This window comes from Phodopus roborovskii, unplaced genomic scaffold (assembly GCF_943737965.1).
Source record: "Phodopus roborovskii unplaced genomic scaffold, PHOROB, whole genome shotgun sequence".
In the NCBI taxonomy this organism is placed as follows: Eukaryota; Metazoa; Chordata; class Mammalia; order Rodentia; family Cricetidae; genus Phodopus; species Phodopus roborovskii.
Genome location: NW_026126563.1, coordinates 11,872,301 through 11,899,934, shown reverse-complemented (window position 1 = coordinate 11,899,934; position 27,634 = coordinate 11,872,301). Strand labels below are relative to the sequence as shown.

At 37.0% G+C, this 27,634-nt stretch overlaps 1 protein-coding gene across 2 annotated transcripts in view; it reads left to right on the top strand.

Annotated features, from left to right (window-relative positions):
* Rbbp8 (RB binding protein 8, endonuclease) overlaps positions 1–27,634 on the top strand; it is an 83,104-nt gene that overhangs the window by 25,214 nt on the left and 30,256 nt on the right. For both annotated transcript variants that reach the window (XM_051201981.1, XM_051201980.1), the window contains exons 4-7: positions 5,873–5,968; positions 11,769–11,881; positions 14,235–14,301; positions 20,970–21,145. In XM_051201981.1, coding sequence (XP_051057938.1) covers positions 5,873–5,968; positions 11,769–11,881; positions 14,235–14,301; positions 20,970–21,145 — 452 coding nt within the window. The remainder of the gene's footprint in view (positions 1–5,872; positions 5,969–11,768; positions 11,882–14,234; positions 14,302–20,969; positions 21,146–27,634) is intronic.

The window sequence follows — 27,634 nt, the reverse complement described above, 5'->3', positions numbered from 1 at the left end:
CTGAATCTGGTGCTGCACCTGTAATCCTAGTAATCTAGAGGAAGAGCAGGAATTAGAGGCGAGTGTGAGCTACATGAGATTTTATCTCTAAAGACCACATACACACAACCACATAGTGAATGTACACATATATGAATGAATGGGTGCTAAATGGGTATTCTGATATTACTTTTAAGAAGTTTAGAACAGAAGGCCCCTGAATTGCTTTGATTATTAAACTTGAATCATACGTGGTTTTCAAGTTTGGAGTCTGTTTTACTCATGGTTTTTATGTTGGAGAATATGCAATAGGTGGCATAATAGAATGCCAATACACATAACAAAAAACAAATGTCATTATGAGAAGTGATTTTATATTTGCTTTACAGTATATACCCATATCTTTATGAGCCTGCCTTGCCTTATGTTCCTAACATTTCCAGATTATAGCTGAAAGCTAAGATTACTTTTTATATTTATTCATAAAAAGGAACTTTTCCTTAACACCTAGAAAGTAATATTTGCTGGCAGAAGTAGATTCAGAAATGGGAAGAATACAAAAACTTTAAATGTGGGGCTGGAGAGATGGCTTAGTCACTAAGCCTTAGTGGTTAAGAATGCTTGTTGCCCAGGGTTCAATTTCCAATCCCATGTGGTGGTATACAACCCTAATCCCATTTGCAGGAGATCTGTGTCCTCTTCTGACTTCCATAGACACCAGATACCTACATCAGTGCACATATAAGCATATTGGCAAATGACTCACTTGCGTGTATGAGACGTGTGTTTGTGTTTGTGTGTGTGTGTGTGTGTGTGTGTGTGTGTATGGTGTGAATATACATATACGCACATGTATATACATACACACACTATAAATATATTTGTAACTGGCTTTGAAATCTATGTAGACCATAATGGCCTTGAACTCAGAGATCACCTGCTTCTGCATCTGCCTGCTGAGTGCTAGGATTATGTATATACAATGACACCTGGCCCATAGCTCCTTTTTAAGGCTGTTGTTTTAAATTACCTTAACCATAGTATAAGCCATTTCTCTGTGTCTATAATAAAACAGTATTCAGTTTCTCACGGTTGAGAGATGCTTTAGAAGAAGTTAGTGGGCTTTTTCAGAGTGGATATTTAGAATATATTGCTTACTGAATAGGTATTTTCTTACTAACAAACAGCCAACCAGAAATTACTTTCATATGAAGGAAATTATGTTCTTTCTTGTACAAGGCCCTTAAAAGAGACATTTTAGCACTGCCCAATCAGTGATTCAGAAATTGTTGAAGACTCAGATTATTCTTTTCTTCTCTACCATTGTTCATGCTTCCCTTTCCCCTTAGACTTGGCAAAATAGCACGATGACCATGTCATTGTAATCATCTCTTGGGGGACTTGTATTCCTCTTAATTGATTATTAACATTTGCCAGAACCCTTCAGTAGACCTGCTCTAACTTACTGACAATAATTTTGCCACCGTTTCCTAAATAACTACACAAAAATTAACATGGCTGGTTTAAATTAATAGATTTGGTGCTACTTTATCTGTAGTCCAGAATGGTTTGAACAAGTAAGTACATTGTTGACATTGATTGCTAGGATTGTTACTCACTTTTAGGAGAAAGGAGTTAAAAACCCAGAAATAGGGAGGCTTGAATGAAACGTGTTGTTTGGTAGGGAATTGGAATTATTCAGAGACAGTAATATAAAATTTTGACAAATAAATAGTACAGAAGTTGATGTTTTTGTTAGTGTGGGTGAGGATATATGTAAATGTTCCCAAAAGCAATGGCACCTCAGGAATCATGAGTGTATCTGTAACTATCTCAGATCTTGACTTCTAAACAGTGATTTCCAGTAGTCTGTGTGGGTAGAAAGCCTGCTTGGTGTTTAGCACCACTTGGTTGCTTTTCCAACACTCACATGGTGGCTCACACCTATCTATAATTCTAGTCCCAGGGGTTCTAATGTCCTCTTTGGCCTGAGATCATCAGGCCTACAAGTGGTGCACAGACATATATGTAGGCAAAATCTTCATATACATAAGTAAATAAAAAATCAATTAATTAATAATCTTTAAAACAATCTATATTCTTGGAAGAAATGGTAACAGCCACTTGAGGCTTATAGCATTCAAGATGAGCTAGAACATTTTGTGATGCCAGGAAAGAAGGACATAGTGCAAAAGGTAATGTCTTAAAGATAATAAAAGGATGTTCATGTAACTCACATGGTAGAGTGCTTGCTTAGCATGTGCAAAGTCCTGAGTTTGATTCCTAGTACCAAATAAAAATCAGGCATGTTGATACTTATTTATAATATGAGCATTTGGAGATGGAGGGAGTTGGTAATTCTTGACTTCATAGTGAGTGTGAGGCCAGCCTGGGCAACATCAACCTTGTCACATACACACACACACACACACACACACACACACACACACACACACACACAAATAAAAATAAAGAGGCAAATAAAGTAAAAGAAAAAATAATATATCTCAGACAACTTGAACAAATAAATAATAACTTATGTCTTAGTTACAGTTTCTATTGCTGTTAAGAAGCTCAATGACCATGGCCATTCTTATAAAGGAAAACATTTAATTAGGGCTGGCTTACAGTTTGAGAGCTTCAGTCCATTATCATGGTGGAACATGGCGGTGTACAGGGAGACATGGGGCTGGAAAAAGAGCTGACAGTTTTACAAGTTGATTCTTAGACTTCCTTCAATAAGACACACCTACTCCAACAAGGACACGCCTCCTAATAGTACCACTTCCTATTGAGACCAATTACATTCAAAGTACCACAAATTATATTTCCCTTAAAATAAAGGAATGACTCTTTGTTAGTGGAATTCTAGTTAGTAAGTGTAGAAAGTGTTAAAGGCAGTAGCCATCAATTGAGCCTTAAAAATGTGTGAAATAGTATGATACGAAACAGTATTAGCAGGTAGAGTTGGCTTAATGGTTGAGAGCATCACTGACTGCTCTTCCATAGGACCCAGGCTCAGTTCCCAACACTCATCCATGTACCTGCTCATAATGGCTTTTAACTCTGGTTCCAAGGGATCTCACACCTTCTGACTTCTGTGGTGATCAGACACACATGGTGCACATAACATACATGCAGGCAAAACCCTCATTACCTATGAAATAGGGTATATGAATTTAAAATAAACCATCTTTGCAAATTTCATACTTTCCTGGGAGTGTTTCCTTACTAAATTCAGAGTCAGGGGATCATTACAGTGGAGAAACCAGTGTACTTAGCAAAGGATCACAGTAACTTCATTAATAATGAGATGCATTTGCCTTAAGTATCTCTTGGCATGGTGTAATAAAAAATGCACAGTATTGCTTCTCATATTCTTAGCTAAACAGCTGTATACTGGGGAAGTCAACAGAGTAACTGTACAGTACTTTACACACAGACTTTTCCAGATTGGGAGAGACATGACAAATACATTCTGGGTCCTGGGCCAGAGAAATTAGTTAAAGGAACAGTTGGTAAAAGTTTAAATACAGTTTGTTAATTAGTTACCACTTAACACTGTTGCTATCAGTGTTGATTTTTTTATTTTGGCAATTGATTGTGATCTCTTTTTTGCAACTTATTTGTAAGTCTGAAATCATTTTCAAAATGAAACATTAGAAAAGATCAAGTTCTGTCCCCAAAACTATTAAATATTTAAGAAATGAAGACTAATCTTAGCAAGAAATAAACTAGGAAAATGGCTATTGAGTAGGCAACTGAAAATGTTGTTACAGTTTGACTGTCACAGGCTCTTACAGTAGCCAGCAAAGAATCTGCTAATGCAGCTTAGCAGCTCCTGGAGCATGATATTCCTTATGTGCCACAAATTTTATTTCTGTGGGTGTTAGAACTTCATAAACTGTCCAGATTTTTAATATACTGTAATACTGATGGTATTGCCTTATATTTATTCATTATATGTATATATCTTATATATACATATGTGTGTATATATATGTATATATATATATATAGTTACATTTGTTACCTCATAAGTTCTCCCTATGATACAGATTACTCAAAAGGTAAATGATGAAGTTGCATTTTATTGGATGAGACAAAACTATAATTATTTCCTAATGGAAATAATCTGTTTTATTTAAGAATAAGTAGATGTTTCCTCAGTGTTAAAATTTTTTTGAGTTATGTGAGTTTTAAAATGTGTGTTGATGTCCTTTATAAACACTGTCAATGAGGTTATGTAATATCATATGTGATTTGATGAAAACCAAATGAAATATCTAATGACTGTGTATTGGACTCATTCTACAGTTCTCCCTTGTATACTACACTCAACACTCAAAGTTCTTCACTTTTACTTTTAAGAAAGGAGTTTTATTATTATTATCATTATTTGTGTATGTTTGGGTCGTTTGCCTGTGTGTATGCCTATGCACCGTGTGTGCCTGGTGCACATGAAGGCCAGGAGTTCTTGGATCTTGAAACTGCAGTTACAGAGCAGTACTTTCAGTGCTAGGAATCTAACCTGGGTCTCCTAGAAGAGCAGCCAAGTACTCTTAACCACTGAGCCATTTCTTCAGTTCAGTATTTGGCTTTTTCTAATAGGTTTAATGTTTCAGAGTTGATTAGTAATTGTAGGATGAAATCTTTTATGTTGCTTCCTGGGTCAGTGTGGTTACTAATGTTGTAAATTCTGAATTAGCAACCACTGACTCAAACGCCTTCTTTAAGAATCAAGTGTTGATTCTTTTTAAGAAGCAATAATAAAACCCAGAGATCACTGCGTTTATTATTCGATTGTACATTTTAAATTGCTTCCAGTACATGTTTTGAAAGATCTTTTGTATAAAACAATTTTATTTTCTAAAATAATACTATTTTAAATGATTGTTTTAAAGTTATAAAGTAGCATTTTATCTTCTCTTGAATCAAAGTAATTTTCCTGCAAATTGAATTACACAGTCTTAGATTTGGTCTAGATTTGCTTATTTTAAACGTACTTTTTACATAAGTATTAGTGTTCAACCATAACTAAACAGCCACATAAAAATTATTCTTGGATATGTAAATTTGTGTGGACTCTGAGTTTCTCAAAATACCTGTAATACTTTTGAATATTAAAGAATGGAAGCACAGTTGGCTATTCATTAGTTGATAACAGTGTTTTACTTTGATTTCTAGCTCCCAGTCATTTGGTCTTCTTAGCACCTTCTTTAATGTCTGTGGACTTCAGGTAGATTGGGGTATGACAGTTTAGAAGCACAAATGAGTAGCTAAATTCCCTAGTAACCAGAAAACTAAAGGATAGTTTTTTTGCCTTCTCTAAAATAAGCTAGGTCCTTGCATAGTGGGACAAATAATTTATGTTTATCTACCTTATATCTGTATTATTCCATAACAAATGAAATAATTGTCATAATGGCCAATTAGTCAATCTGATGATCTTAGAATCTGCCATTACTTATTGGGGAAAAAAAAAACCAAACTTTTTTTAACTATGAAAAAAAAATAGTCAGCACAGTGTCTACCCTAATCAGCCATTTAGCTTTTTTTCTTTTGAGACAAGGTGATGTGTGTGAACATATGTGTATGCACATGTGTATGGAGGTCAGAAGCTAGTATTGGGTGTTTTCTCCTTAGTTTTTAGACAGGGTCTCACTGACTTTGCTAGGCTGGCCAGTGAGACCCAGAAATTCTGTCTCCACCTCCCAAATGCTGTTTACAGGTGCAAGCTGCCTTGATTGCAGGGAATGTGAGCAATCAGTTTATTGTCTGAATTATCTCCCCAGTACTGTCTTTTTTATTTTTAAGACCAAACTTTGGAGTTGTAATGTCAGAACTATCCTTTTAATTTTCTGTGGAATTCTCATTTACTTCTTAACTTTAGAGATGCACAAAGACTAGAAGAATTCTTCACCAAAAACCAGCAGCTGAGAGACCAACAGAAAGTCCTTCAGGAAACCATTAAAATTTTAGAAGATAGGTAAGTTTGGTACTTGATTTACTTTGAATTGTTTCTGAGATTGGAAGTGATGTCCTTTTCTCTTATGTCATTGTTGAGTAAGTCTTTTCTGACACTGAGGATATACTCCCAGGTTCTGTATATTTTTCCCATTATTTTTTAGCAATTATAGCTTAACCTATAAATTGTGTCTTTTTGTTAAATATAAGGGGACTTTAGGGATATCAGTATTTTAATCATTCAATGCTTACATTTTTGTTTGTTTGTTTGTTTCCAAGTATGTGGAAACGTATAAATCCTATTTCTGCCATCTTTTCTACTCTGATTTCTTTTACTTCCTACCTCTATAAGGATTCTTCCTTCTGAATGTTCTTGAGATAACACAATCAGACTTCATACATAGACCTTTCTTTTCTACTCAGATGAGACCAGTACCTGGGAATGAAAGTGCTTCCAGAATTGGGTACTTTCCATTTTCATATGTTAAAAAGAGGCTAACTGATTTGAACTAGCATTTTTTTTTTTAAAGTGGTTGAATAGTTTCTTATTTATTTTTTGTGCATGTGTATGTGCCTTGATGGCATGTGTAGTTCGGAGAACAACTGTGAGGTCCCACAAATTAAATTCATATTAATCATACTTGGCAGTAAGAGCCTTTACCTGCTCTACCATTTTATCATTCCAAAATAATCTAGTATTCTGCACATATGCAAGCCAGAGTTGAGTGTCATCTCTAACTGCTGAATCTAAGGATATTCATTTACTTGAATAGGTAATAGTTTGTGGTAAAGACCTACAGGCTTTGGGATCTCACACACACACACACACACACACACACACACATCTTACTTATAATTTCGCAGTGTATCTTTAATTAAGATTAAGATTAAGTATTTCTGTTCTTATTATACCCTAGTTGCTGCTTTAGTTGTGTGGGAGACAATTTTCGAATATGGATTTTCTTTATTTTCAGTGTCTTCAAGCATGTTTAACTTTATAGTTTAATTGGTCTTCCAGTTTAGGTAGCTTTTGTATCTTGTATTTTTTGAAACATTGGTGTTTTTGAAACAGGGTCTCACGATGTAAACTCTGGCTGTCTTGGAGCTTACTATATATATAGACCATGCCAGCTTTGAACTCAAAGAGATCTGCCTGCCTCTGTTTCCCAAGTTTTGGTATTAAAGATGTGTGTCACTATGCCCTGCATGCTTTAAGTGAGTTTTCCTATTTTAGACTGTTTTTGAGAAATGTCAGTACATCTACCTCCCATGGCAGTGTTTTCTAAGCTATTTTCCTTATTCAGTTAAGATTTAAGATGTCTAGTTGTTAATTCTATAGTTTGTTTAGAACTAGACTACTGTCTTGTAAACTGTCCAACTTCAAATCATTCTGGTCATTAATTTCATGTGAGCCATGCTTTATTGCTGGGGTTTTTTTTTTTTTTTTTTTTTTTTTCAGTTAAAGTATTGCCTGCCTGCCTTCTTATCTCAGAGACAGGTATATTTCAGGCTGTCTTCACACTAATTCCTTCTGTCTCAGCCTTGTCAGTGCTTGGATTATCTTCTGTGCTATTTATGCCCGTGTCATAGTGAGAGTCTATATGTGCACTGAGGGTTAGCTTTATACTCAGCCATCTTAGCAGTCAGTTTTCAAGTTAACCCCTTAAGACATATGATAGGTCTATTTTCCACGTAAGAAAACAGCTGACAAAGAAGGGAGAAACTTTTCCAGGATCTTATACTGACTACATAATTAGATCAGATCTGAAACTTTCCTTGTTGCCCATAGTTTCTGTGGTTTTGTGATACTTTGTAGGTCTTCATTTTATGAATGTGAATGTAAATTAATTATATCTCAAGAGTATTTATGCTTGACTGTATTACCAAAATTGATGTTCTGAAATGTTAAATCTTCAACATTGCCTTTTATGTAGCCTATTCTTTCTAAAAAGTTCTTTTTTACTTGCTACTGAATGCTATCTTTAGATGTTCTACCTTTAAAATTCATTTTATTTATATACTACATTAAGAATAAGATATAGAGCAAGTTATTTTTCATTACTTTATGTTTTCATTTATGTGTATATGTATGTATGTATGTACACATGCATGAGGATGCTTATGGAGGTCAGGGAAGGTGTCAGACCTGCTGGAGATCCCTGATGTGGCTGCAGAGAACTGAACTCTAGTCCTCTGCAAGAGTCACAAATGTTTTTAATCACGGCTGTCTTTCCTCTTCAAGACAGTCTCATGTGTTACACCCTGTCCTGGCACTTGCTATATAGCTGATGGTTTTGAACTTGTGATCCTCCTGTCTTTATCTCCCAAGTGCTAAGATTACAGATGTGTACCACTGTACCCAGTTTGTGTGGTACTGCGGACTGATCCTGGCTTTGTGGTGATGTTCCGCCAACTGACCTTTGTGTATATTTCTAAGTAAGTAAGCAGTGACATTATTTAAACTCCCTTTTTTGTGTGTTTGTTTTGTTTTGTTTTGTTTTGAGACAAGGTTTTCTGTGTAGCTGTGGTTGTCCTGGAACTCTGTAGACCAGGCTGGCCTGGAACTCACAGAGATCTGCCTGCCTCTGCCTCCCAAGTGCTTTGATTAAAGGCATGGTCCATATCTGCCCAGTTCCTGTTCCTATTTCTAGTGTCCTGTTTTGTCTCTTCCTAAGTTTTTAAAAAAAATGTTATAGCATTCATTTATTTTGTGTGGTGTCATGGAAACGAACATACATGCCACAGCATATATGTGAAGGTCATCAGTTACTCCTCCCCTTCTACAGTGTAGGTCTGGGGGATTGAGCTCAGATTGTGAAGCTTGGCATTACATGTCTTAACCTACTGAGCTATCTCGACAGCACTGCTTTGTAAGCTGTTCTCACTTAATCTGTTGAAACTTGTCCGTTTATATTAGAGAACAGTCTGTTGTAGGCTGAGTAGCTGTGGATAGGAGCTCTACTGTAGCATGATCTGGCAGCCAAGTTCCTTAATGCTGTCAGTGTCTTTAGGCCTTAGCTGCTCATATTTTAGAGATGACTTCTTCTTAGAATGTGTTTATATTTATTCACTTATTGTATATACTTATATGCTTATATGTGTGTATAGATAGAAACATAACCATACCAAGTGTGAAAGCTTGTGACACTTGGCTTTCTCCTAAGGATCCAACTTGGCTGCAGGTACATTTACCCAGTGAGTTACCTCAATGGTCCTCCTAGAATGTATAATGAGGCTTGCTACTGGTGTCCTGGGAGGGCCAAGTAGATGATAAATGCATGGGCTAGGTTTTAACAGTTTAGCTGCGTATATGTTTGTTTCATTATTGCAGTCTTGCCCTTCACTATTATGCCCAAGGAACTCAATTTTAATTTCTTCTTAATATAACAAGTAAATTGAAATTGCCACATGTAGCTTTAGATACCTTATTGATTACACAATTCTAAACTTCTCCCACCATTTGTTAGGGATTTTTCACATTCTCCATCCATTTTTGTCTTCTAGCTGCCTTTCTTTCACTTTGCTTATCTGTTTCTTTCCTGTTCTTCCTGTGCATGTGGGTTAAAATGTGTACATGTATGTTTACTGTGCTTGTGGGATTCTAAAAGGAACAAAAGTAAATAAATGTAGATGTTTACTTCATCATCCTACTTGAGATTCTATATATATTATGCATGACTTCAAATTTGGTGACTGTGAGGTCTGTCTGTAGAATATATTTTATCTAAGGCAGGAGACTAACGCTATCCCTTCAGTATGTAAATTATGATTCTATTAATGAATCCTGTGAGCTTCTCTACTCAAATCAATGTTGTTGATAAGACCATCACTTTCACTACAAAAAAGTCTAGGTTTCTGTGTGTTAAATTATATAGTTTTATTTTCTCTTCACTTTAATTTTATGGCATATACTACTATTCTGTGACTTCCACAACTTTTGGATGCTCTTTATATTTAAATTATTAAGGTGAATTTCTCTTAAAATATATTTCTTAAGTTTGCTTTGAAGGATATTTCATTTTTAACTACATTTTTCTGATATATAAATAGTAAGATTGGAGTAACTTTGATTTTATGTGTGTGTGTGTGTGTTTGCATGTATATATGTTATAACACTAAGAAAGAATTTTCATATTAGTGCCTATAACATTTTAGAATACATTTTATATCCCATACATACACATGTATTTATATATGTACTTTTCTCTTCAATACTTGTAAGTTTTATGATCTTTTTATATAATGTATTGCCATTGTTTTATAGTAATACTGGTCTCTTTGAATGTTGAAAGAAAATGTAAGGTGACTTTTTCCCTTTGTATTAACTGATCTTTCATATTTACAGAACAAAAAAAAAAAAGTCTCACATTCACTAGATCTGTATTGTGTTATACTGAGCAAAGCAGATGCAGAGTTGCTTAAAACATCATTTGACTACTTAGTACTGAGTAGGGCTTATTTTTCACTATGATAGATAAAAATCAGGGTTAGCTTTCTTAAGAAAAACGTTTCTTGGGGCTAGTGAGATGGCCCAGTGGGTAAAGATTTGACCTGGAATTTGGGTCCCCAGAATTCACATTCATTGTGGTCTTCCTGTGATCTCAAAGCAAGCTGGTTAGCCAGACTAATCAAAAGTGAGTTCCAGGTTCAATGAGAGACTCTATCTCAATATGTAAGATGGAGAGCAATCAAGGAGTGCACCCATTGTCAGTCTTGGGCTTCCATGTTCACCTACTCAGTGCACTTGTGCACTCCCATACACAAAAACACGTGCACACTACCGCACACAGATGTACACCACCCACCTACCCAAGAAAAAGGAAAAAGGTTCCCTCAGTTTTGGGACCAATGGGACCGGGATTAGAAGTTCAAGACCAGTTTGGCCTACGTAGTAAGCTTTAGGTCAACCTAGACAACATAACAGATGGACCCTATCTCAAAACCAAAATAAAAATAAGTTTTTAGCCAGATGTGATGGGACAACCTTAACTTCTAGCACTGGGGAGGCTGAGGCAGGGTCTTGGTGAGTTTGAGATCAGCCTGGTCTACATAGAGTATTCCAGACCAGCCAGGCTACATGATGAAACCCCATCTTAAAATAATCAGTTTTTTAAGGGTACAAAGGAAAGGAAAGGAAAGACAAAAGACTCTGAACAATATTTAAAATGGTAATTTCACCCAGAACTGCAGTATATAGGAAATGATACTGTAGCATGGTTTCAGTTTGGATAAGAGTATATTAAAGGGTTAGTATTAAATCGTTAGTTGTCACTGTAATTGTCAATTTTTTAGATCTTTATAAAGTATAAAACTCTAAAGATGCTTATAGTATGATCATCTCTAATCCCACATTTGTAACTGAAGGGATGGGTTGACATTTAAGAGCACATACTGCTCTTACATGGGACCTGAATTTGTTTCTCAGCATCCATGTATGACAACTTAGATCCTCTGGAACTCTAGCACCCAGGGGTCTTGTCACCTCAGCCTCCTGGAGCACCTGTACTTATATACATACACACATCTGTATATATAATTAGGAAATAAAAATAATTTTTTAAAAATTTCAGAATTCAGAATGCTTTGAGATCCCAGAACCTTTCAATGACATGACAGCATAACCAAAACTGTGCATTTGGAGATATTTCAAATTTTAGACTTTTTAAAAAATGCTTTTTTTTTTTTTAGACTTTGTATTATCTGCAAATACTACAAAAGACAAAAAAGTAAAATCTTAAACACCAGAGTCCCAAATATGTGAAAAAAAGGATTCTCATTCTGTATAAGGAAATAGATGAAAAATATCTTGTTTCTGTTCACAGGTTAAGAGCAGGATTGTGTGATCGCTGTGCAGTAACTGAAGAACATATGCACAAAAAGCAGCAGGAATTTGAAAATATCCGACAGCAGAATTTGAAGCTTATTACAGAGCTTAGTGAGTTCCTTTTCATTTTTTACCAAGTACTTAAAGTATACTGTCCTGTTGTTAAAACTTAATAGGGAATTGGTTTTAATTGTATCAATTACTTACATTTTAAAAATTTTAGGTTTTAATTTTAGATGTCTTTTATAGATTTAATCTTACTGTTTCAGTAGGAAATAGGCACAAAAGTTATATATGTACTGTTTACATTGTCCTTTAAAATCTCACCAGGTTTTAAGGTGAGAAGCATATTTCTGGGTAATACCATATTGCTTTTATTTTGATTGCATGCAGTTGGATGCATAGTAAAGTTAAATATAGCAATGTAGTATGTTCACAAAGGTGTGTACTATTTTGATTTACATGTGTATTTATTGAGTATATTATTTTCAGTTTCTTCTTCCTACCCATTCATGTAGTGTTTTGTTAAATTCTTAGCTCTTGGCGCTATTAAAGTCATTTTTGAGTTTGGTAACCCCTAAAAAACCAGAGTTGTCACATCCTTCTGGTTCTACATACTGGTCTGTTTGTCTTTACTCCTCCTCCATAGTTCAGTTACTCTCCCTATTCCTCCCACCACTCCTCCTCTTCTCTCCCCTCCCCTCTTTTCCCTCCCTTCCCTTATAGCTCATGCTGGCCTCCTGTCCTTGAGTTATAAACCTTTTACCTCAGTTTCTTCAGCATTGGAATTATAAATAATGTTCTGACATGCCTGGCTCAAGGTACTCATTGCTTTTAATTATCATCAGAAGTCGTCTTGCCCATGCTTTGTTTTCATTTTGCTATATGCCGCACTACATGCCACATTTTAGTCTTTCTGTTATTTGCTCTGAAAAATGCTAGTTGGTAACCTTGGTTTTATTTTCTGAGATAGGATCTCATTCTGTAGCTCAGGCTGATCTTTGAAGTCATGGCAGTCTTCTTGCCTCTCAGCCTCTCAAATTCTGGAGTTAATAGATTTGAGCAACCATATCCAGTTTTCTGGTAATCCTAAAACATAATCCTGTCTTAGTTTCTGTTCTTACTACTATGATCTATCTGTAGGTAAATTCAATTAGAAAATAATACATAAAAATAAAATAAATTTTTTAAAAATTTAATTAAAAAATAAAAAGGAAGAGCCGTAACATGACATTATGAGACAGGGAACCTCTAATGATGCCATTGAGTTAATTTTCTGTTGGCCATCTACTGCTGGGCATATAGCCTACCCTTAAATCTTGTTTCCCTGTGAGACTCCTTGGAGGAAACTCAGTTTTCATTTGCAAGTGGCTATCCATTATAGTTGCCTCTGGGTTAGGGGTGGGGACTTGTGTCTACTTTCAGCTCTGATGCTCTATCTCATGCAGACCCTGTGTATGCAGCCTCGGTCTCTGAGTCCATATGTGTATCAGTCATGTTGACTTAGAGGACTTTGTTTAGTTGGTGTCCTCCATTTCCTCTGGCTCTTCCTTGATCCCTTAGAGGAGGGATTTGATGGCGACATCCCATTTAGGGCCCGAACTCCCAGTCCATCCAAAGCTATCTATTCTATTTCCCAGGGAGATCTCTCTGTCCCCCCATAGTCCCTTACTCTATACCTAATCTCTGTGATTTCTATGGATTATAGCTTGATTATCATTCACTTAATGGCTAATACCCACCTACAAGCAAATACATACCATATCTGTCTTTCTGGGTCTGGGATACCTCACTGGGGATGATTTTTGTTTATTTGTTTCATCCATTCACCTGTGCCTATAAGTATTTTACTAATATTAAGGTTTATAATTTGTATAAAATCCAGACCCTGGGAACACTAGGAAACATTATTTTTGTAATTAAATTTATTTTAAGGTAACTGTCTAACATAATATTTGAAAATAGAACTGAATAACCCAGATGGAATTCTTTCTTGTCCTCAGTGTGAATAATTAGACTGTACTCCTTAATATTCTTTTGTCCACAAGCATTATATAAAACTATCAGTTAATCAGTTACATAGAATTGGCACTCTAGCAAATGCATTAATCACTACCCAAGACCAAGCTAGTTTTGCCCAGTAGCACTAACCTTTTGTGACATTATGATTTAGGATTAGAAACCCTCATTTCTGACCAGTGCCATGCCTCACATCCTAGCAGACCCTTTTAAGGGTTTGAGATATGAGGATTTTTGTGATTTTTAATTTATTTTTAATTTTTTTTATTTGAGGCTATTTTGGCCTATCGATACACTGAATTCCAAAATAGCCTCAGCTAGAGTGTGTGTGAAACCTTGTCTTAAAAAATGAAAAGGAATGAAATCCTAACTTCTTTATAAATGTTGACCTTTTAAGCACCTGACATGAATATCAATATGCTTTCTCTTCCGTGTTGTTTTTAAGTGAATGAAAAGAATACTCTTCAGGAAGAAAACAAAAAGCTTTGTGAGCAGCTGCAACAGAAAACTGAGTAAGTATTCTCTCAGCAGCAGAGAACACTCTTTTACTTTTCTTGCTTTTATTATACTTTTATTATACTTAGTTGTACAAAGTGAAGGTATAGTCACAAATTTTACTTTTTTAAAATTATGAAATGCTCTACAATAATAAATACAGAGAATCACTGCATTTTGTATATGTTTTAGGGGAATACCTATCAGCATCTTAAAACATTTAAAGCTTCAAATAGCCAGGCAGTGGTGGCATACACCTCAATCCCAGCACTTGGTAGGCAGAGGCAGGCGGATCTCAGTAAGTTTGAGGTCAGCCTGGTCTACAGAGTGAATTCCAGGACAGGCTTCAAACTCTGTCTCAAAAAAACAAACAAACAAACAAAAAACAAAACAAAAACATTCAAATAGTAGAAAAGTTCTTTAATTACTTTGTATTTCAGATAAATATCTAATATTTTTTACTTCATTTTCCAGTGTCCTCATTCCTCTTGCAGATTTCTTAGGCATATAAAACAACTTCGCCCTTTTATTTTTTCCTTCTTCTCAGGAATAAAAATGTTTTTATTCTGCACTTTTCCCACTTGTAATTAATTATTCCTAGTCTGCACTGTGATTCTGCAGAGTAGTTTCTTATCCATATTTTACAGCTGAGAGAACCAAAGCTCACATAGTTTCATCACTGGTGAGTAGAGTGAACATGGACCAAACCTTATCTTCTGAGTAAAATCCTGGGCTTGTCTTTCTAATGTGGTCTGACAAAACTCAGAGTGAAATAGGTTACTTTTTAGTTCCCACTCTGCCGGTTAGTCTCATGTCAACTAGACACAGGCTGAGTCCCTTGGGACGAGACCTTGGTTGAGAAGGTGTCCCTGCCAGACTCTGTACACAGGCCTGTGGGCACTTTCCTCATTGCTGACTGAGGTGGGAGACCTCAGCCTCTTGTAGATGGTACTACACGTAGGCAGGTGGTCCTGAACGCTGAAAGAAAGCAGGGCGAGGAGCCAGGGGACAGCACCTCCATGACCTCTGCTTCAGTCCCTGCCTCCCTTCATGCCTTCAGCTCCTGCTTTGACTTCCCTTTATGGTGGGTGAACTGTCATCAGGACACATAACCTGAATAGACGCCGCCTTTGCCCCGTGTTCTTGGTCATGGTGGGGATTCGTTTGGGTCTGGGTTTTTTCTTAAGACAGGTTTTTGTTGTTGTTTGTTTGTTTGTTTGTTTGTTTTCTTAATACCCGTCTGTCTTGGAACTAGCTCTGTAGATCAGGATGGCCTCAAGCTCACAGAGATCCATCTGCCTCTGCCTCCTGAGTGCTGGGATTAAAGGCCTGACCTTTATCACAGCAATAAGAACCCTAAGATCTAAAGTTGTGTTGTTTTTATTTAGAGTTTTGTTGATTTTTGTTTGTATTTAAGTTTTGAAGTAGAGTCTTGGGTCTCATTACATTTGTTATCCAGGTGGCTTTGAAATTGTGGTCTCAAGAAGTCTTACCTATCAGTTAGCTGGGACAGCAGGCACACCAAAAACCTATGGTTTTTAAAAATTGTTGCATTCAGGACAGTTGTCGTAGTGTTACAGAATTCTTAATATCCTGTTGCATTTAAAAAGGCATCTAAGATGAGCAGTGGTGGTGCACACTCGTGATTAATCCCAGTTCTTGGGAGGCAGAGACAAGTGGAACTCTGTGAGTTCAAAGCCAGCCTGGTTTATCTACACAGAGCTAGTTCCAGGACAGTCAGGGCAACACAGAGAAACCCTGTCTTGAAAAACAATAATAATAATAATAAAAATAAAAATAGGTACCTACAAAAACTCAAGACTAGGAAAGAAGAGTCGATAATGAGTGTATGAAAATGCAAACATTCCTATTCACTCATTTTCTGTAATGAAAAGAGGTCTGAGCTCCAAAGTTGTTTTTGTTTATTTCATGTATTGACAATCTATGTTTATTTTAACTGCCAGAATGCTATTTGTAGTCTTTATCTTATTCCATGTGAATAGCACATATTTGCAGTAACTGTATCAAGGTATTTATTGCTAATGATGACTCAGAATCTGCTGCATGTGGTATAATCTGTGTGTACTGTATATTTTTATTAAAAATAAATCTGAATATTTCTTGCTTCCAAGGATGTAAGATAGGGTATTGTTGATATATTTATTTGTTACAGCATGATTTAGCACATGTAGCTCATGATACAACACCTTTGAAAGTATTAGCCTTGTTAATCTTTAAGTGCTTAGATATTATACAGAATTAAGTGGATGATTGCCTGAAGGCCTAATGTTTAAGTGTATTGAAAATAAATTGGCATTTGCTTGATAGAAATACCCGTTCTAGTCTGGAGAGGGCCCAATGGTTAAGACTGCTTACTGTTTTTGCAGAGGATACAGGTTCTGTTCCCAACACTCTTAGAACTGCTCACAACTGCCTGTTACTCCAGTTCTGACCTCCACAGGTTCTTGCATGTCTGTCTTTCTGTCTCTCTCTCTTCCCACAGGTTCCTCCATGTCTCTCTCTCTCTCTCTCTCTCTCTCTCTCTCTCTCTCTCTCTCTCTCTCACACACACACACACAATCAATAATATTAAAAAATAAATGTTAATTCTAATTAATGTGGAATTTATTTTTAGTGTTCTGAAATACAGACTTTTTTCTGTTAGCCACTGATCTTGAATTAAAAAAAAAAAAAGCACTACAGTAAAAACTTGTCACATAGACAAATTCAAAGTGTGTAAGTGTTTGCTTGGTGGTAACAGTATAAGAGCAGGTAGGGCTGGAGAGATGGCTCAGCCGTTAAAGAGCAGTGGCTGCTCTTCCAGAGGTCCCAGCAACCACATGGTGGCTCCCAACCATCTGTAATAAAATGAGTCTTAAAAATAATAATGAAAAGAAGAGTGTAGGAAGTAACAGTCTATTGTAGTTTTCCTTTCTTTTCTAAAATTTAAGATAGTTGTGATTGTCTTGAGCCAACTTTTTCAGTAACTTGCTCTTCTCAACTTGTTCTCTTTTTGGTTAGCAGTTTTTAAAAAATAGCAAATATTGTCTTACAAAGGCAACTTTATTTGCTCTGATTGCCAATACAAATAGGACTACCTGAATTCCCCTGAATTTTAGAAAATATTGACTTAATTCTTCTAACACACTTGAGCTGGATTTGACAATACTGATTTCCTATATGGCCAGATAATCATTAACTGAAGCTGCAGTAATAAAATATTCAGTAGAAAAGAAGAGCCATATCTATAATTCACAGAAAGCAAGTGATTAAATAAGTTGGCTATTGTGGTCATAGCTCTCTTTGATCAAAGGCGTCTATACAGACTTTCAGAGGATTCATTTTATTTTCTCTAAAAGTGAGTTTGTTGTATGATGTCTTCAGCCATTGTTTGAATGGTTTTTGATGCAAGTTCCCTTTTCCCCAAGAGTGTAATATTTTAGCAAGATGCAATGTTTGAAGTATTTTCTAAGCTTATTTAGAATTACACTGTTGATCCCAGCTTCACCTTCTAGGACCATCTGGAATATGACTCTTCTTGTTTTACTTAACTTCACTTTTGATACCTGGCTCAGCTTATTTTTTTATTTGTTGACTGCCCTTCATGAGAACTCTTCAGAGTGCCATTAAGTTTTTGCTCAGAGATCCGGGTAGGAGCTAAACACAGCAAGGCTGACAACTCCTCATTTTCGTGTCTTTTTACTTATATATGTTTGACCAATATTAAGTACAAACAAACATACATATTAGTTTATCCTTTCTCTGCCCTCTGCTTGCAAAGTATTAAATGTAAATGCAGGACTTCAGAGACATGACTTAATAGTTCATTGAAAAAAATCTTTCATCATGTATTAATATACACACACCTTTCTTTTCTTCCTTTTTTGGGGTCGGGGTGCTTTCCAGACAGGTTTTCTCTCTGAAACAATAGTCCTGGCTGTCCTAGAACTCTTGTTCCTTTTTAAGTTTTTGTTAATGTTTTGCTAATCTTTTTCATTCCCCCCCACTGTGTGTGTATGTGTGTTGAAGTGATGTCTTTGTCAGAATAGCTGTGTTTCTGTAGTTGTTTGTGTGTAGATGTCAGAGGACCACCTTAGGTATTTGTCCTTATCACCTGTTTGAAGCAGGATCTTTTAGTCACTGTTGCTTATACCAGGCTAGCCTGCTTCTGAGTTCCTAGGGATTTATCTGTCTTTGCCTCCAATATTGTATTAGGAGCGTGGGGTTACAAACACATGTACTGTGTTTGGATTCATGTGGGGTCTAGGGATTCAGACTCAGGTTCTCATATTTGCATTGCAAACTGTTTACTCAGTGAGCCATCTCCCTAGCTTCTTAAGCTACTTTTTGTTGTTGTTTTTTCGAGGCAGGGTTTCTCTGTATTGCTTTGGAGCCTGTCCAGGAACTCGCTCTGAAGACCAGGCTGGCCTCAAACTCACAGAAATCCACCTGCCTCTGCTTCTCAAGTGCTGGGATTAAAGGCATTCGCCACCAAGCCCTTCCCAGGCTACTTTTTAAAGTAGCACTTTTGGTTAAATACTTACATTTGGGGAACTAAGTTGTATCTTCCCTCTTTACAAATTTCCCATGAAAAGAAAAGAAGAAAGTACAGAAGCATACCTATTTAATCAATAAGGAAAGTAGAGCTCAGGAATGTTAAATAACTTACTTAGTTCGGCTAGACAGTAATCGTAATTGAAGTATATTCACTCTTGACTTAAAACCCCTTCTCTGTAGTCTTGCTTTGAAACAGTCACAGGTTACCTATACATGGTGTCACCCTCTCTCTCCTCTGACACACTATTCCTGTTCTTTAATTTTTTAAATGGCATTGTGTTTGTGTGGTTTGAATGAGAATGGTTCCCAAAGGCTGGAGTATTGGAACACTTGATCTCTAGTTGATGGAGCTGTTAGAAAAGATCGACCTTGTTGGAGGAGGGGTGTCACTGGGGCAGGCGAGTCTCACTCTCTGTCTTATGGTTGTGTCTCAAAATCTCAAAACGTGAGCTCTCAGCTTCTGCTTTATGCCTGGCTTCTGCCATGCTTTCCAGCATAATGGTCATAGATTCTAACTCTCTGAAACTGTAAGCCTCAAATAAACTCCCTTGGTCATAGTGTTTTATCACAGTAGAAAAGAAACTTAGTGTATGTTTGTGTATGTGAACATGTATGTAGTAATTATAGGATAACTCTGGGGAGTCGGTTCTTTCCTTCTACTCTGTGGATTGTAGGATCAAACTCAGGTTGTCAGGCTTAGTGACAGTACCATTGCTGGCTAAGACATCTTAGTGGCCTACTCTAGTGCTGTTGCATTTTCCTAGGTTTGCTTCATGACTCTAGGTTGAGGTGACTCACATGTGCTGCTGTTTCCACTGATATATGTCAGGTTCGTTTTTAGCTTTATGTCTTTCACAGGTTTAAGTGACTTCTGTCAATGCCTTGTATCAAGGTCATTGATAAAATGTTGAACCAAGTATGCCTGAGGTTAAACCCTTGAAACATATTACTACTGATAATAACTTGTGACTGGAGTTTGTGTTCCTTTTTTAGTATATTGTTTATAGTGAAAAGGTATTAAGAGGGTCATTTTTCAGATTTCCTGATGGCTAGATACTCAATGAAGCATTCCTTAAGAACATTGTTCTAATAACACTACTTTTAAAAGTCAGATTTTAAATTATTATAAATTATTTATATGATAAACTTACATTGGTTCTAAGGGATTAAGGGATCAGATTATTTGTACTTTAAGGACTATTTGTACTTTCAGGATTTGTACTTTGAAGGTGAGGATTTTTCAATAACAGCTTCATGGCTGTAACATTGTTTTAGTGAGTTTAAATTGTGTTTTAACTGGAGATAGAAATTCTTCACAGTAGCAAAGGAAAAAGCTAAATTTTAAAAGCTTTTAAACTGGATTCCTTATGACAAGAAGCCCTGGCTTCTCATAGATCATTGAGAAAGAACAGCTAAAACAGTTCTGATGGGAGTTTTAAGAGGCAGACTACAAATGAAATACTTCCTGGAAATGTAAACACACAACAAAGGTTGGTAGTTAATATGTCAGCATTATCATCCTGTGTATCATTTGATTCTCCTACCACATCGTTTAGCATTGGCCATTTCCTTTCCATACATAAGTATCATAGTTCAAACCACAGAATCTTGCCTGCTCTTTTATAGCTACTGTCTAATTAACTTATCTCCTTTTTTTTTTTTTATTCCAATCACTTTTGCATGCTCTTGTTAAATTATCGCATTCTTTTTATGCTCTGAAACCTTAATTCTTTTTCTCTTCACTTGTGGACACATTCACTCAGGGTGTCCTGTAATTCCAGTTTACCCTTATGCAACACAAGTAGACACTTTTGCGTACCTTTCCTCAAGCTGTGTGAATTCTTTACGATTCAAAATACCTTTAATTTTACCTCAGGTGCTGCAGTCTGTACTTTCTACTTCAATTCCAGATGTTTCAAATAGTTTAGGTTAAGCATTCTACTAATATTCTCCACTTTGTACTGGCTTACTTGCATTCGTTTCTAGTCTCTGAGTTTGGAACATTACATGCAAGGGATAGCATCCTTTATATCTTTGTATTTCTATTCTAAAGTTACACATTATTTAGTAGATGTTTTAATAAGTATTTACAGAACCCATTCTCTTTCAATTTGTCATTTTGCTCTAGAAATGATCAACAGGATCAAGTAGCTGAGCTGGAATATGAGGAAAACGTTATTCCAGATTCACCAATAACATCCTTTTCATTTTCTGGCATTAACCGACTACGAAGAAAGGAAAATCTCCATGTCCGGTACATAGAACAAACACATACTAAATTGGAGCACTCTATATGTGCAAATGGTAAGGGTCCGAGTTATGTTTTGGTTAGCTGGCTTTGTAAAGTTTTCACTCACTGTTTTTATGTAACCTGGTTTGGAGGAAGGAAGGTGGACATTGTTCAGATAATCAAGGATATCACTGAATTTAACTTCTATTAGTAAAATGACTAATAAGGTATTTGTTTTTCTGCTAACATACAGACATGAGCAATCGTTCATCTGAATATGTATGAATGAGTGTGTTTGTGTGTGTCTGTCTGTGTCTGGTGTCTGTGTGTGTCTAGGTATATATGTATGTGACTAGAGCCCACAGAGGTCAGAATAGAGTGTTAGATCCCCTGGACCTAGAATTACAGGGGGCGGTGAGCTGCCTTCCATGTGGGTGCAGGAACCAAACTCAGAAATTGCAAAAGCAGCAAATGCTTTTAACTGTTGATCCGTCTCTCCAGCCCTCTGCATGGATTTTTTTTTATGTATATATTTTATTGAACCAATTTCTTTCTTTTTGAGACCAAGTCTCTCTCTCTCTACCCTTGACTGTCCTGGAACTCACTTAGGTAGACCAGGCTGACTTTGAACTCTGCCTCTACCTCTGGAGTGCTGGGATTGAAGGTGTGTGTCAATTTGCCTGAATTAATGTATCCCTTTTGGTTTTTTGGGGTTTTTTTTTTTTTGTTTTTTGTTTTTTTTTTTTTTTTTTTTGACACAGGGTTTTTCTATGTAACCCTGCTGTCCTGGAACTTGCTCTGTAGATCAGGCTGGCCTAAAACTCAGATCCACTTGCCTCTGCCTCCCAAGTGCTGGGATTAAAAGTATGTTCCACCATGCTTGGCTTATAGAAACTATTCCTAATTCCATCAAGTTTACTGTTTTGGCTAAATTATTCAAAAACTACTTTTTCAAATGATCTTATACTTGTAGTTTATGTGACATTACACTGTGATTGTTTTTTTAATTGCCAATTTAAAGTTAAGGACAAGGACTAATTCTTAGCCCAAAATATTCAAAATGTTTGTGGGAAAGGAGGTTTCCAAAGTTATAAAAACATTTATACCAAATGAATACATTGTTGATAGTTATGCTTTTAAAAAGTAAGTAGATCTGTGTGGCTGGAGACAAAGCTTAGTAGTTAAGAGCAATAGCTGCTCTTTCGGAGAATGCAGATTCAATTCCCAACAAGCACATAGCATAACAAAACCATCTTTTTTAACTCCAGTTCCATGAGACCTGATGCCTTTCCTGGTCTCCATAGACATTAAATAGATATGTGATACACAGCTATACATGCAGATAAAACACCGTATACATAAAGTAAAAATTAATAAATCTAGAGTCCTAGAGAGATGGCTTAGTGGTTAAGAGTACTTGTTTCCAGCACCTACATCATAGCTACACCCATCCGTAACTCTAGTTCTGAGGATCTGACTTGAACATCTGTGGGCTCATGGTATAAACAGGTATATGCAGGCAAGATATACATTCATATGAATATGTACAATAATTTAAACATGTAATTAGACCTTTATTCTTTGAAAGTATAAATGAATTGTATTACACTTATAGTTAAAGTAAAAATGTAACAATCTTATCAACAAACAAAGGGGAAACTAGAATAGAATTTATTGGAGAAGATGATGAGAAGTAGGATGAAGGAGGAATGTCTAAAGGTCTTTTGAAAAACCCCAAAGAAACCTACTGTAGAAGTTCCCTGAAGGAAATGCATATGTGAAAGGAATTTAAACAAACCATATAACGGGGAGACAATGCCCCAACTAGTCATCTTAAGCCACCAAGTAAAACTTCCAATGCCAGGAATGGGTTACATCTGGTTGAATTGTTGTTCAAAAGGACTTCATAGACCACCACCTCACAAGCATCACAAGCTATTCCAAGGCTATTGGTTATTCTCCATAACCCTGATGGTTAGACTCTGTTGCTGAAGACACCACTTATGTCATTGAACATGGGGAAATTGAGATGGTGTCCAACTAGAAGCTTCACCCTCTTGACTACTAATCATGGTTCTGGAAGGTTTTAGGACCTAAAAGAGGAGAAAAGTGATTAATTTCACCCAACTACAAAGCCTGTAATCCACAACAGACACCTGCTTATGATATATACTGGTACAATAGTGGCATAAGTGTCATGGCAATGAATAATCAGTCACTTTTTGATTGGTCTTGAGGCCCACTTCGTAAGATGGAACACTTAGCTGATGCTGCTAATGTGACCGAGAACTTGAAACTAGATAGGTCATGGACCTAGGGGGAAACCTGCTACTATTATTTTGCTAAAGGAACATAGCAATAAAATTACTCCTATTGACATATTGCTCTACCTGTAGAGCAGAACATTGTTCAGCCCCCATCAGAGAAGCCTTTTTGCAGTAGGTGGTAATTAACAAAGAGATGTACAACTGAAAACACACAGAGTGAAAGATGAAGCACTCAGCCCTAAGTGGAATGTCTTTATCACATTCATCTCACTGAGGCTCAGGGACATGTGCATAAGAGGAGGGGGCCAGGTTGGTAAGAATCAGAGGTGGTAGATGACGCCAGGAGACAGCTTCTTCCAGACACAACAGGACTGACAGCACACTCAGAACCTTCAGCGGTTTAAACCAGACAGAATTCCAGCACTGAGAATGGGAAGTAGACACATAGTCCTACCCCCAGCTAAGAAGCTGTTTGCAGCTGATAACTTGCTGAGAGGGAAAACCAGTTTTCTTCAATAGGCTTGTCAACCACATGCCTCATGCCTAGGAGTGAGTGAGTGTGAGTGTGAGTGTGTGTGTGTGTGTTTTGATTGGGATCTTAAAATTTTTTTCCTGGTTTTGTTCTTTTTTTTTTTTTTTTTTTTTTTTTTTTTTTTTTTTTTTTGCATATAGAGTATTTTTTATTTAATTTTATATAACAAAGTCCAATTAAATGAAAACAAACATTTATACACAATATTTGGGAATTTGGGCGTCGTTCTTTCCAAACTACTTCCTGCTGGTAAGGGGCGCTGTCTTGGGGGATTCGAAGAAGATTCAGATATCCTAGCTGTAGTCTGTAGGGCTGTTTTGTCCAGCTGTTTGGAATGTAGGATCAGCTTGTACTCTGCTTCAGGCGGTCTGGTGTGATCAAACCACATTAGTCTGGAAGGAATCCACATCTTTTCATTTTCTGTGGAAACAAAAATAGAAATACTTTTCCCCAGTAACTTGTTCTTCAACTTAAATTTTGGAGTCAAAGCGTTTTTTTTTTTTTTTTTTTTTTTTTTTTTTATTATTATTATTTTACATGTCGATCCCAGTTCCCTCTCCCTCCCTCCCTCCCTCCCCCCCAAGCCCTCCCTCCCTCCTTCCCTCCCTTTTACCCTCTCTACCCTCTCCCATGCACTCTAAACACCCTCCCCTCCCAACCCCCCACCACAATACAATATGTAGGGGAATGCCATCCAGTTGGGGTCATGTAGATCTGACAGGTCCTGTGAAGTAGGGACTAGGGCTTCTCTCCTATCTCTAGAATAAGGCAGTTATCCCTCCATGGGGGATATGTTTGCAAAGTCCTTTTGTGCACCAGGGATACATCCTGGCTCCACTGTCTGAGGTCTCTTAGACTGCTCAGACCTTCTGGCTGAGACCCATATTCAGGGGAGTCCGAGTCAGACCCCTGTTGGCTTCCCAGCTATCAGTCTAGTGGCCCTTAGCTCCTCCTTGTTCAGGTAAGCTGTCTCTATGTACTTCTACCACATGGTCTTGTCCTCTCCATCTGCTTCTGGGTTCTAGTTTGACTCAGTGTTTATGTATGGGTGTTTGCTCCTGTTTTCAACAGGCATTAGTTGAGGACTCCATGGAGAAGTTAGTTGTTGATCTCACTCTCCAGGAAGGGCATTTATGATAGCCTTTCCACGGAAGCTGAGATTGTTAGTTGGGAGCAGTCTTGTAGTTCCTTCGACCTTTCTTTGTGTTCAACTTTATCTTCAAACCAATATTGGCTCCCTCTTTTATGTTCTCTCTCTCTGTCTCTGTCTCTCTCTCTCTTTCCTATTTTCTATTCCTAAAAAAAGGCACAAAACTCCTAGTCGCACATGCCTTTTTCTCCCCCCCCCCATTTTCTCCTACTTCTCTCTCCATTAGCTGTCCTCCCCCACTATACCTGAGGTCTGGGGGACTTGTCCCTTCCCAGTTCTGTGAGGGACTTTATATGAATCTCTTAGAATACAACTTGTATCCTAGTTCCTCTGGTGATGTGATTTATAGGCTGGTGATCATTTGATCTAGGTCTAAAATCCATATATGAGTGAGTACATACTGTGTTCCTCTTTTTGTGACTGGGTTACCTCATTCAGGATGGTTTCTTCAAGTGCCATCCACTTGCCTGCGAATTTCAAGATACCATTATTTTTTTCTGCAGAGTAGTATTCCATTGTGTAGATGTGCCACATCTTCATTAACCATTCTTCAATTGAAGGGCATCTAGGTTGCTTCCAGGTTCTTGCTATTACAAATAGTGCTGCTATGAACATAGTTGAACAGATGTCTTTGTTGCATTGATGTGAATCCTTTGGGTATATGCCTAAGAGGGGGATTGCCGGGTCCTGTGGTAAACTAATTCCCATTTTCCTGAGGAACCGCCATACTGATCTCCAAAGTGGCTGTATGAGTTTGCACTCCCACCAGCAGTGGAGGAGTGTTCCACTTTCTCCACATCCTCTCCAACATAAGTCATCACTGGTGTTTCTAATTTTAGCCATTCTGGCAGGGGTAAGATGGTATCTCAAAGTTGTTTTGATTTGCATTTCCCTGATAGCTAAGGATGTGGAGCATTTTCTTAAGTGTCTTTCAGCCTTTTTGATTTCCTCCATTGAGAATTCTTTCTTCAGTTCTGTACCCCATTTTTTAATAGGGTTATTTGGTGTTTTGTTGACTAGTTTCTTGAGTTCTTTGTATATTTTGGAGATCAGCCCTTTGTCGGATATAGGATTAGTGAAAATCTTTTCCCAGTCAGTGGGCTGCCGTTTGGTCTTGTCAACTGTGTCCTTTGCCTTACAGAAGCTTCTAAGTTTGAAGAGGTCCCATTTATTAATTGTTTCTTTCAGTGTCTGTGCCCCTGGAGTTATGTTCAAGAAGCGGTCTCCTATACCAATTTGTTCAAGGGTACCTCCTACTTTCTCTTCTAAGAGGTTCAATGTGGCTGGATTGATGTTGAGGTCTTTGATCCATTTGGACTTGAGTTTTGTGCATGGCGACAGACATGGGTCTATCTGCAGTCTTCTACACACCCTCATCCAATTGTGCCAGCACCATTTGTTGAAGATGCTGTCTTTGCCCCATTGTATCATTTTAGCTGTTTTGTCGAAAATCAGGTGTTCATAGGTGCATGGATTAATATCAGGATTTTCAATTCGATTCCATTGGTCTACCTGTCTATTTTTATGCCAATACCAGGCTGTTTTCAGAACTATAGCTCTGTAGTAGAGCTTAAAGTCAGGAATGGTGATGCCTCCTGATGTTCTTTTATTGTATAGGGTTGTTTTGGCTATCCTGGGTCTTTTGTTTTTCCATATAAAGTTAATTATTATCCTTTCAAGGTCGGTGAAGAATTGTGGTGGGATTTTAATGGGGATTGCATTGAATCTGTAGATTGCTTTTGGTAAGATTGCCATTTTTACTATGTTTATCCTACCTATCCAAGAGCATGGGAGGTCTTTCCATTTTCTGGTATCTTCTTTAATTTCTTTCTTTAGAGTCACAAAGTTCTTATTATATAGATCTTTTACTTGTTTGGTAAGCGTTACACCAAGATACTTTATGTTGCTTGTGGCTATTGTAAAGGGTGATGTTTCTCTGATTTCTTTCTCTGCCTCTTTGTCGTCTGAAAAAAATAGGGCTACTGATTTTTTTTGAGTTTATCTTGTATCCTGCTAGTTTGCTGAAGGTGTTTATCAGCTGTAGGAGTTCCCTGGTAGAGTTTATTGGGTCGCTTATGTAAACTATCATATCATCTGCAAATAGAGACAGTTTGACTTCTTCCTTTCCAATTTGGATGCCCTTGATCTCCTTTTGTTGTCTTATAGCATTAGCTAGAACTTCTAGTACGATATTGAAGAGATATGGAGAGAGAGGACAGCCTTGTCTTGTTCCTGATTTTAGAGGAATTGGCTTAAGTTTCTCTCCATTCAGTTTGATGTTGGCAGTTGGTTTGCTGTATATTGCTCTTATTATGTTTAGGTATGTTCCTGTTATCCCTGACCTCTCTAATACCTTTATCATGAAAGGGTGTTGAATTTTATCGAAGGCTTTTTCTGCATCTAGGGAGATAATCATATGGTTTTTCTTTTTCAGTTTGTTTATATGGTGGATCACGTTGATAGATTTTCGTATGTTAAACCATCCCTGCAATCCAGGTATGAAGCCTACTTGATCATGGTGGATGATTTCTCTGATGTATTTTTGAATTCGGTTTGCCATTATTTTATTGAGTATTTTTGCATCGATGTTCATCAGGGATATTGGTCTGTAGTT